The sequence below is a fragment of the Nestor notabilis genome, unplaced genomic scaffold (genome assembly GCF_000696875.1).
Source record: "Nestor notabilis isolate BGI_N333 unplaced genomic scaffold, ASM69687v1 scaffold26498, whole genome shotgun sequence".
NCBI classification, from domain to species: Eukaryota; Metazoa; Chordata; class Aves; order Psittaciformes; family Psittacidae; genus Nestor; species Nestor notabilis.
The window spans coordinates 9,913-22,115 of record NW_009941859.1 but is presented as its reverse complement, the minus strand read 5'-3'; the positions used below and the strand labels follow the sequence as shown (position 1 = coordinate 22,115).

Genomic DNA, 12,203 nt, shown 5'->3' with positions numbered 1-12,203 from the left:
CCTGCTGAAGACTATTAGGGAGTGATACAGTCCAACTGCTGTGGTACAGGAAAGCCATTTCACCTCATCCTTTCTGGGCGGGTGAAGGAACTGGGGCATGGGTATAGCTACTCAAGATTTTATTTTGTCTTGGTACTAGGGTGCCTCTGGGAGACACTTATTCATTGGCCCAATTCTGAAACAGCAGCAATACTTTTTGCAAGGCTCCATGACAAGGCTCAGAGAGGAAACAGCGGACAAAGGAAGTCCTTTGGATTACATGCAGAACTGCTGACATGCCTCCAAAGAGAGACTGAGAAACTGCTTACATACATGAGCAATTTAGGCTATTGATATCAATACTGATTAATTAGGTCTATATTCTGATAACAACAACAGCTCCCTTTCAGAGCTTTATTAAAACTTCCTTTCTTAGGTAATTAACTCTTTCTCCTGATCAAAGTTTCTGGAATATTAGCAGATGTACAATAGAATACATAATTCACTTCCACTTGAGCTGGAGCCACAGCATACTCTTACTAAGAAACTATTATCCTTTTGAGTATGTACAAACTCGGCATACTCTGTGCAAATTCTTTATTGAAACAACAATCAATTTACAAGCTGGATCACATTTCATTTTGCCACTTCAGCATGAACTGGTCTCTTTGTGGTTTACGGCTGTGAACTATAAAATCATAAGTTATTTAAATCAAAATACAGCTTCTCAAAAGAACACATTCATATCTGTCTTACATTTCTTGTAAAATGAAAGAGAATTTCATAACAAATGAAATATAACTTAAGATACTTCAGTGCAAGCATTTCCTTTGCATCTAAGAAGCTTTCAGCTGTCCCACTAAATATGGCATAGTTAAAAGGCCTACTCTTAAAACAGCATGCTGCCAAGAAATTCCATGAGAAATTTTAAAATTTGACACTGTTAACGCTTTCCAGAATTAACTGATCTGCACCAAACTGAATGTCAGAAAGCCCTAGTTATACATTACAGTACTTGTGTCATAAAGTAACTGCAAATTGAGGAACTGGCATAGTATGTACATTAGAATAAAACAGGCACTGATTTAAAAAAAAAATCAACATTTGCCCATGTATGCCATTCTGCAAATCTTACGACTACACAGTAATTCTTAAGCCCAGGAACAAAGTGCTGTGCCTTACCTAACACCAATAAACCTGCATTAAAATGCTGATCTATGGGTTCTTTTAAAATTGTTAAATGACAATCTCAGAAAATGACTGAAGGGCAGGTTTCATCACAAACATACTCAAATCAGAGAGAACAAAAAAGGATCAGCAGTAAACAAATGCTGCTCAAAAAGAAAATGTTGAGTAAGTAGATAGTACTCTGTTAAGTGGTCTGATTAATGTGGTCTTAGATCTAGTGAAAAAAGAACAGTAAGTGTAAAATTCAAATCTAACACTGCTTTCTTGTGCTGCAGAAATCTAGTCATGTTTCATGAAGTTTTGGCAAAAGTATTTTACAATGGTGTAAATATATTCTGCAGATCTCTTTTCCTTTCTCAGCCTGGCCCAGTGTTCCTTATACATTTAGAATGCATATTCAGTTGGACTGGATTTTCCAGATTGAGTGTTGTAAGAACCATTAATGTTTAGTGTTACAATAAATAGAGCATAGTCCATGATGGGAACAAATCGCTGTAATGTCCCTGAAGTGCTTAAGTAAGTTGCATGAATATATATTACAATGCAAATAATATTTTCTTAGAGCCATCATTATTTTTATATTTGTTAATTGTGTTCTTGCACCATAAAATGGCCATTCCCTAAGAAATACTGCAGGATAGAATTGTCTATTTTATAATAGCATAGACAGAAAGTTTGAAACAGGGAAGATGGGTTTGGGTCTTGCTTCCCATCTATCTCCCACAAAGGAAGTGCCTGAAAGCATGTAGAAAGCTTTAGGCTTTACAGGTATTATATCAGAGTCATAGAATTGTTTAGGTCAGAAAAGATCTTTAAGATCAGTAAACAAATGCATAAAGATACTGAGCTGCATACATGAAAGTAGAAAACATAGTTGAACCAGAACCATTACAATCTTCAGATTTCTTCAGATACACTGCTGTTCTGCTTTTATTCCTGTAACACCACAAAACTAAATGTCTGAAGAATTTATAGCAGACCGGCTGGAGCACTAGACCTGTTACGTGCATCTAAGCCAAATCACTGTTGCTTATATGTGGTTTGCAATGTACATTTGTGTGTGCTTCAAATACATGCTCTTTGTGGGCAATCACTGGGAGGAAAAAATATAAATCTGTATCTCCATGGAAATTTGCACAGAGATCTTGCAGAAAACCATAGTGATTGATTGCTCTTTAATGTATCTCAATAAATAAATAATAAACAGGCTAGAGGACAACCTGAGGGCAGCAGTTGGATCAGAACTGCCTGGTACCAATCACCGTATAAATACACAAAGGGGTCTGGTCTTTACTGTAAAAAGTTCATAATTAGAAAACAATTAAAATACTCTAATAAATAATTTTGAAACTTTGGTTTTTTTAAGTGTAATTTAAAAGCTATTTTTATGTTGTCAAGGAAAACATCCTTGCTCATCTGTGCAGTCTTAGTTGGGCACCAGGCAGGTAACTTCAGAATGCGTGAGCATTGTTTGTAAATGCTGGTCGGGCAGAAAAATCAAGATGCCTCTTTTCAGGAGGTTAAGGTGAATTAAAGGAATTTAGTGCAAGTTCCTGCTTTTGTTTCTGCCCTCAGCCTTTTTCATACCAGAAGCAAATTAAGTAACTTGAAAAACTGATGCAAACACTAAATAGAAACATACTTTGGACATAGACAAGAAGTTAACAGTTTGCATCAGTAGTATTTTCAATCACACTGGTCAGAAGTGAGGTTCTTTATGGTATTCCCTTAATTTACCCTGTGTTCCAGATTTATATTGCTTCACTGGAACCAAAATATTTCCAGCCACATTCCTAAATGGACTTTGCCCTTGTTTCCTTTTGGGCATGTGCAAACGTATTTTGTATAGATGCCTGCCGCTGTGGTGAGCACAAGCAAACATTAGGCAATTAAATGCTGCAATTTTCACAAGTTGGTCTCAAAATCTGAAGTCCCTTATTAAACATGTATTTTTTTAAATAACTTCAGAAAGGTAAATATGGAGCCATCATCTACGCAAGTCATGGGGTGTTTCTCTATTACGCTGCTAGTGAAGCTCTGCACTTTAACGTGAGGAAGTTGAGATAAAATGTCAGTTCATTATCTAGGATTTTTAAAGAGAGCTGCAACATTGACTTTGTTTGGTCTCAATTACCTGTGCAGTTAATATACCTGACTGCCTTGAATGGACACCTTACGTAGGTGTGGCTACCTCAATAAAATGTCCAGAGAGCAATCCACACCTCATCTCTCCTAAGACTTAAGTAACTTCTTTTTCTGCAATATGCTTAATGCCAGATCGATTTTGAGTATCTGTACTTACACTACAGTCCTTCTTAAAAACTATAAGGTGGTAGTTTGTTCATTAGTTCCAAATTAAATGCATGCCAGGTAATTAAGTAATATGCGATGAATCTTACACAAACTCCTCCTTGGAAGTGCTTTCATTCCAGTCTCACTCCAGAGAAGGTCCTTTTTTTTTTTGTCTGTTTACAATAAAAATTATCACTTCCTTTCCACTCCTGGCATTTCCTGGCATAAACATTGACCCTTTTTAATGCCCCAGTTCCTGTGATCATGGGGTAGGGACACATGTACTCAAGTAGTGAACATCCTACATAGGTAGGAGGTAAAATACCAAAGCAATTACAACACAGTAAACAGTTCATGTGATCATCATTGGAAATTCACAAGACAATTATATATTTTTTTTTTTTTTTAGTTTGGATAAAACACTGTTAAACTTATGCTTATAGATGAACTTAGGTTTGGTCTTCAAAATATGAATCTGCATCAAATTGAGAATCCCTATAAAAGGGTCTTCTGCCATTTCAGCCTTGTTACCAGCTGATGACTGGCATTTGCAGGACTGTTAGAGAACCTGCATATCTTCTGGTAAGGTAGTGCATACTTACTCCTACCAAATTACTACAAAAAAAAGACATCTTGCATATTTGCAGTTGTTTTCCATATAAACTTCTGGCAAAGTAAAAAATGGTCAAATATATGCAAAAAACCCTGCAGAGCTGTTGGACTGCAACTTTCTGTAAGATGTTTACAGGCTTTCCCATCTGTAAAATACACTTCAAAGTTGTTTCTTGATGTGAAACCCCCCCAGTTTTTGGCATCTTCATTTCATGGAAAAAGGAAAACTATTTCCCATGTGCCTGAGCAGTGTAGTCTCAAATGAAATGGAAACATTTCAACTTTCTTTAATAGCCCTCTAAATGACAATGCAGCTGAACAAACAGGTTTTGTAAATGGATCTATTAGGATTTTATTTGGCTACTGGAGTGCTGCCTTTTTGGGGAGTATTTCAAATTCACAAGATAATATTTGCAAAAATGCAGTAGATGGAAATAACAAGAGTCAAGGAGGAAAATGAAAACCAGTTTTATGTTTAGTAAGTTCAAGTGTCCTACATCAAAGACTACCAGTGACTTTCAGGAGGCTGCTCCAGGGGACTCCAACCTAGAAAATGCTGAGGTAAATGTTTCTTGGAAATACTCCTAATCAAAAAGAGCAATTAATATTAATGTAATAGCAATTACTCTGCCATACATCATGGTAAACTAAAGTCAAACTGAGAAGAAAGTGCCAAATAATCCACATACATGCTTTTGCTATGATAGTCTCCAGGTAAGGCTTAGCGGCAATTACAATATGTATTTTTAAAAGAGCTCCACCTGATTTTCCTGCTATGCATAGATTCAGGAGTAACTATCATACATGGCTTTCATATATAATGCATGTATTTTTGTCATTTGCCAATGCTGTGTCATCAGAACTGAGTTCAGCAGAAGGCTCAGGAAGGGGTTCTGCAGGAAGTGCTGGTGTTTGAGAAGTGTCTTCTTCCTTGGTGTCCAACTGCATGCTTTCTTGTGACTGACCATCCATGCAGTCCTTTTTAGACAATGGGTGAACTGATACTTTTATTGCAATCTGTTGAGGTGGCTCGTGCAGTGACGATGCATCAGAGTCAGCTGTGGGAGAGTCACTGCGCTTCAAAGCATTTGGGATCATGTACAACTCATCTGTTTCAGTGGTTTCCTGGCCTTCTGCTGTCTGCCGTACAAAATTCTGTCCTTGCTCCTCCAGACCGACAACCTCCATGATTTCTTCCATTATAGTCCTACAGTTCATGATGAGAGGTGGCAAAGGTACGCTCCGAGCAAGTTCTTCAATATAGCGAGCAAATTCCATGGTCTTGAACTGGGTTACTTTGGCAAGCTCAAGTGTTTTGGCTGAAGTGATAATTGGGATACGCTTTGCAATCTCAAAGGCTTTTTGGAGTTTCTCTGCCCCTTCTGTTCTGAAGAATTCATTGATTGCTTTCTCAGTTTTCTTCAGATGACTGCTCATCATACATAACCGAGTAATGTTCAGTATCATAACAATGGTAAAAGCTACAAGGCAGACTATCATGTAATAGATTCCCATATCTCCAGAGGTGAAGACAACCCTCAGCGTCACAGTATTGTTAACACTGCCATACGTATTAGATGCAACACATGTGTATTTACCTCTGTCTTCAAAAGACACGCTGGTAATGTTTAGTAGCCCATTGTCAAGAAACCACCATTTTCCTGTTGGAGAGGAGACAGAGTAACTTAGTTAGAAGTATTTTGTTCACATGATCAGCATAGTCTTAAACATCAGCTTTGTCAAACTGGCTTTAGATTTTGGAAGAAGGAAATAATGTTCACAAGAAGACAAAGATTTTACCATCACAAAGGCCTGTCTGTCCCTAGACGTGTTACTATCAAATCCCTGACATCAACTGTGAATAATCAGATCATGCCCTGAAAGCGTCTCATGAAAAAATTTAATATGCATGACATCTATCACAATCTTATGGCCAGTTAAGTTTCAAAGATAGGACTACTTACCCCAGAGAGCCTCCCAAATACCATGTCACACTTCCTTAAAAAAACATTAACAATGGGATTGTGAGGGATACTAAGCCCTCCTTATTTTGTTCCCTGACAATGCGTTTTCTTACAACTGGGTTATTTTTGGTGTTTTGTTACAGTATCTCATATAATTCTGTTAATGTAAACTTTAAACCCCTGAAATTTCAGAGATCATGTACTACACTGCCTACTCTCTGAGGTTTTCAGAATCTAATTTTGAAATATGATTTTATAAAGAAGAAATAGGAACCAGAGGAGTAATATGGATGGGAAAAGGAAGAGCCGTGACAGAGAATATCTTTTTTGCCAGTGTGAACTTCTACACATCATGATGGAACTTATTTTAAGAGTCATTTCTATCAATGAAATATAAGTGGTATCTTTGGTCGTTATATGTAATTGTACATGTATGTTTTATATCCTTTGAACCTGGCACAGCAGAACAATTTAGCTATTAAATTGAGACTAAACAACATGTTAAAATCCAGCGCTGCTATCACTGCTAAAGTGGTTCAAGATTCAGGTCATTACTGAGTTTGCCATTATTCCTTATTCATTGGTAATGAATTAGATTTTTTTAGTTCCCCAAGTGAGCTTAATTTTTATTTAAATATCACTACCATTTTAGAGCTAAGGATGTGGTGGGTTTTTTTTTTCCTGCTTTATTTGGTGTGGTATGACTTACTAAACTGCAACTTTGCTATAAAAAACATGATTCAACTTCAATGGGAAAATCTGGTATCAATTCTTGCATTCATGTAAACCCACTCCTAGAAGGGGTGAATCCTAGAAGGTTTACATGGTGAAGACAACAGCCAGAAAGTGTAGGAGTGCCTCTGTGCCTTCTGAATGCTTTATACAGGGTGTTGTCATACAGGTTTCCTTTTAGAACAATGACATAGGCTGATGTAAGACAATAAGATCATCTAATACTGCTGCTCAGAGGCAGGCTCAACTGTTTTCAATCTCTGTAACACAATCCCAAGCAGGCACCTGGCAGGTATCTGCTGAAGGCAGTAATGGAATCTTCCACAGGAAGGAATTTCAGATGTTCACCTATCTTTACTATCAGAAAGTTGGTTTTCCTTAAACCTAACCAGTTTAAGTCTATTAAGATGGAAGTTGTTTTTACTTGGGGTTGTAACACACTCTCTTTATGGCAAAAGTTATCACTAGCCCAACCAAGCCCCTTTGCACCCCAGCTGCCTTTGTGCAGTTTCCACATGCAAATTTGCTCACAGCTCCCTGAAGAACAGTTGTGCCATGCAGCACAAGTGGGAAATGGCTCCAGAAAATGCACAGGTGACAGCAGATCCTGCAGCAGCAGGTCAGGCTTTGCTTTCATCTGCGTGCCAGCCTGGAGAGTTAGCCTGGTGGTAAAATGCAGATGCCAAACGATGTGCTGAAAGTAGGCTGAAACAAAACAGGAAATTCAGCTTTGCGGTCTTACTAGCCATACTGAATAATGAAGAAAAAGCTGGAGAGGGACTTTTATGAGGGCATGTAGTGATAGGATGAGGTGGAATGGTTTTAAACTGAAAGAGGGGAGATTTAGATTAGACATTTAGGAAAAAACTCTTCATTATGAGGGTGGCGAGGCACTGGCACAGGTTGCCCAGAGAAGCTGTGGCTGCCCCATCCCTGGCAGTGTTCAAGGCCAGGTTGTACAGGGCTTGGAGCAACCTGGTCTAGTGGAAGGTGTCCCTGCCCATGGCAGGGGGTTGGAACTAGATGATTTTCAAGGTCCCTTCCAACCCAAATCATCCTATGTTTCTATTAAGGCAGCTGAGCAAACACACAGAATCTGTGATTAGAGGACTAAAACCCCTATGCAATGCAGGTAAATCACATGCAAGGTCTGCAGTCCTGTCACAGGCTGGTGTGTACTTTGCTTCTCTATTTATTTTATTCTTTACATGAAGTTCTTTGGTTGTTAAAAAGATTACTATATATATATATATTTTTTACATTATTTCTTTCAAGGAAGAATCTGTGGGCAACTTTGAAACTCATTAGTCAAAAAAAGCCTTTATTTCAGAGTAGTTATGGGCTTTTACCCTTTTGAAAGTTCTTCTAATTAAGTATGGCTTATCCAGATTGGGTTTTTACATTACCTCCAGTAGAAGCCTATACAGAAAGTATTCCCACAAGATCCTTGCCTCAGTTCCTGTATGTACAGTTCTTAATTACATCTTTTTATCTTCTTACTTAGAATTTTTAACTTAGCTGAAACACTGTTTTTTGCCTTAGCGTAATTCTTGAAAACAGCTGCATCACTTTGCCTGAAATTTAAAAATATAGAATAAATAAAAAGCTCAGTCTAAAGCAGACCTTCACATAAACAAATCACTCCAATCTGCTAAAGTTAGGCAAATTCAGAGGAAAACTCTTTTATAGAAGAAATGGCAGCATCTGTAATAGATGACACTTCCTTCTCCACCTTTAGAATAAGAAAAAAATACAGAGTATTGGCTGCTCAGTATTTCTTTGAATTGCAATGTTGGCAAAGTGGGTGTTTATTAATTGTTAAATGACAAGACACTTTGCTGATGTATCCTGGCTCCAGCTGTTATAAATGACATAATGGCATTGAACTGTGACTCAATGACTGGGTCTGGGCCAGTGGATCCTGGCAGATAGTATAAGCAGAATGAGAAAACAATGATTAGAAAAGGTATTATTGCTGGGTTTTGGTAACAATTCAATGCCATAAGCAATATAACTGTACACATGGTAAAGAAAGACCTTGAGCTAGGAAGCACTTCTTACAAGAAGACAGTCATTTTCTTAAAGGGGGAAGTGCACTGCTGAAAGTCCAAGTGATGTTGTCTTAATAGTACATATGCAACTTTTACTGACTTGGACAAAGTTTTTGCTCACCTACCTAAATATCTGTGTGAGTACCTACCTCTCTCAGTTGACTATACAAAGACCTAAAGTTAGATGCCTAACAAAAGGGGAAAATTCTTGTTAGTGAGCCTTAGGAAAACACTCTAGTGCAGAAATCACAGTATGTTGCCATGACTGCACAGATTATGTCTGAAACTACTAGCTCAAGTAGTTCCTTTCTCTAGCTTTACTCAGAAAATTATAAAATACTATCATGTAAAATATAACCAATTATGCAGTAATCTTTTACAGATACACTATGCTCTTGAACGTGCAGCTGGGTCAATCATCATACTGTCATAGCAGAATTCTCCCTCAGGTCAGCTATTAGTTAGGCAAGCCATCTTGAATTTAGTATGAATAACTAGAAGTTTATTTCATCATGCTGTGAACAAAGCAGTCAGTATGGAAGTATTACATGAGCAAAACACCTTTCCCCCCACAATGAAATGTTCCCTAGAAGCATAACTAGGATTAGCACCTAACCCTTCCATTTAAGGAAAACAAGCTCGTGTAATTAAGGTCTTTGGCAAATGCAACTGAAGAGTCTTAACTAAAGCCAGAAAGGGTCAAACTTGGCTTGTCCTTCTGACTGCTGCCCTATATAGGTTTTTCTGTTGGTTACTCAGGGCATCTCCTGTATGTCACCCTCCACAGCACTACACATAAAGACTGCAGGTGTGTCAGGGAGTTAGCTGTGTTGAATTCATGTCAACAAATTATTCTCATATGTCAAGAGAATCCTCCCTCGAGTTGGAAAACAGCTTTTTAGTCTTTTTGGTTTCAGAGAAGAACAAAAGAGGACAGAAAGGGAAACAGGATCAAACCTGAAGTCTTCCAGTGAAAAGAAGCCTGTCTACACTTTCTGTTAAGTGTTTCAGCTTCATGCTCTGTGTTGCTAAAATAACACCTTAAAAAAATGTTACTGTTTTCTTCCAAGGTGCACACAACGAATTTACGGCTGCTACCGTGCTTTCATGCAATTTCACACAGGAAAATACCAAAGTCATGCTCTTAAATTCAGTCAACCTGCTGAAATCTGAAGTGTCTCTGGACAGGCTACATCAGTGAGAATACTACGATCTTACCTTTATTCTCCTCCTCTTTGAGCAGGTAGCCATTGGAATTGTACCATCTGTAATGTGGACTAGGACTACCTTGGACATTGCAGTCGATCAAGGCACTACTCCCCTCCTTGACTATAATATGGTCGATCCGGGAGATCACCACAGGCACGGATCCCATGTTCATGTCAGTGCGGTTGAAAGTGCTATTAGTCACATCCTCAGCAGTTGTCAAAGCTGCTAATAAGATGACAAGGCGTGTGGTAGGCAGAAAGTACAAAAAGTGGTGGCTGTTCAGTACGTTCATTTTCCTTCAGCGGTATACACAACTGGTTGGGAACTGGGATTGTTTCTGTTCAGCACAGGCCCTTGAGGTGAGGAGGTCACAGGAGAGCTCTACTTTGATCTGTGCAATTTAATGTTTAAAATATCCTATAAAATAAATAAATAGGTACAATGAGATGGCATGTATAAACAAACCATTAGAAGTGCTCTTTTAAAATAGTGACACATCCATTAATGCATTTCACAATCATCAGCTCAGTGTCTTGTCTAAATGCTAAAGTTATCACAGTCCTTATTCTTACTGGAAAAAGATGCATACATTTTCCTGACAATAGTGTTGTTCAGAGTGGCAGGCGTGGGAGAAAGCTTTTATCACCTAGACACTTAGCAGCAATTTAGCTAGAGCAGCAGCTACAGTTGTATGCCAAAAGTTTTACAGATTTTTCTTTTTCTTTTTTAACATTTGCAAAATCAACAGGAGAAACAAAGGTACAGCATGTTAAAGCTGTCACTACCAGTTCAGTGCTGCAACTATGTCACGTGCACTGTTTGAGGTGAATTGTGGAACACACTGTAAGAAAGAATTGCTCCAGGAAAGGTTTTTGGAGCTGCTGTTGGAATCCTTAATATACACAATTTTGTCCAAATACAATAGTACATACGGCAAAGTATCTCAGACCATTCACTTTTTTTAAACTGCTGCATTTTTTCAAGTTATCTGAGATAAAACATAGCATGGAAGAATATTCTTAAAAGAGGATATTTGGTACTTGGTAAAGTCATTTCAATGTAATGAAATGAGCAGATTGTCATGGTTTAAGCCCAGCCAGCAACTAAGTACCAAATGAAGTTGGGAATTTTCCATTCCTTATGTGTCATGAAGCATTTTGCCTTATACTTTTTGTACACTCTCACTAAATATTTTCCCTCAATTAATCATCTACAATGAGCCCTTTCTTACATAGTGATTTCAAATTTTAGACAGAAGAGGGGTTTACAAATGTGCTCTGTACTGGAGTCATTATGCTCTCGGTGAACACAGCTGGCATTCAGTACTGAGTGAGGACACAGTGTCTGCCTTGAAGTGAGCACCTTTGAAAATTTCAAGAGTCAAAAGGTCACAAATTATGCTAAATTCACATCAGATTATCTAACTACATTGGTTTTACTCATTTTTTATAAGGTAAATAACTGAAACTTGGTAAAACTTACTAGTTAAAGGAGTCTACCTGGAATCCAAACATAGGTAACTAAAAAAATTTCCCTGAATGAGTATTTTACTTGCAAAATCATTTACATTTTGTTAAAAATCTGGTTGACACTGTGGTAACTCCTCTACCATAGCACAGAAAATGACTGCTGACAAGGCTACCTCAGTTCCATATATACAGGAAACACTAAAATAAAAACAAAGGAAACACTAAAATGAAAACAAACAATCCCATTCCCTCTTTTAATCTTTATTCAAAAAGGAAAGAAAACAATATTACTGTTTTTCACTATTAATATTTGACCTAGGTTATTTTCTTCTCTATTCCCTGTTCTCTGTAAAGCAATGAACTTCATTTCATACAAACAGACACAACTTATTAAAAGAGCAAAGCAGTCTCCTCCATTTTGCAGGACAAATCATTACTAGAAATGACAAACTACATGTTTTTAGATAAGCTGCACGCATGGTGTGGATGCCTGTCACAGCTCCAAGCTTGCCCTCATTTTTTCTCTGTTTTTCTAATTATTGAATGTGGAAATCTTTGTCTTGAAAAGCCAGAATGTTTTTTTACTTTAAATTAATATGCAAATCTCATTTGTCATATAAAACTATAAAAACAATGACTTTAGAAATCCATTTCCAGTTATGCAAAACATGTAGAGCCTGAAGGTTTGAAGTTCCGTATAGGTACAG

At 37.6% G+C, this 12,203-nt stretch overlaps 1 protein-coding gene across 1 annotated transcript; it reads right to left on the bottom strand.

Moving 5' to 3' along the window:
- Positions 1-4,869: 4,869 nt before the first annotated feature.
- MFAP3L (microfibrillar-associated protein 3-like) lies at positions 4,870-10,319 on the bottom strand. The gene is made up of 2 exons (XM_010021111.1): positions 10,037-10,319; positions 4,870-5,732 (listed from the first exon to the last, which is right to left on the bottom strand). The coding sequence occupies exons 1-2, from the start codon at positions 10,317-10,319 to the stop codon at positions 4,870-4,872; spliced, it is 1,146 nt and encodes a 381-aa protein (XP_010019413.1).
- Between the last annotated feature and the right edge of the window lie 1,884 nt (positions 10,320-12,203).

Coding starts and splice junctions, on each gene's coding strand:
- MFAP3L (XM_010021111.1), bottom strand. CDS start 10,319: ATGAACGTACTGAACAGCCACCACTTTTTGTACTTTCTGCCTACCACA. Junction 5,733..10,036: donor CAAAGAGGAGGAGAATAAAG/GTAAGATCGTAG, acceptor CCTCTCCAACAG/GAAAATGGTGGTTTCTTGAC.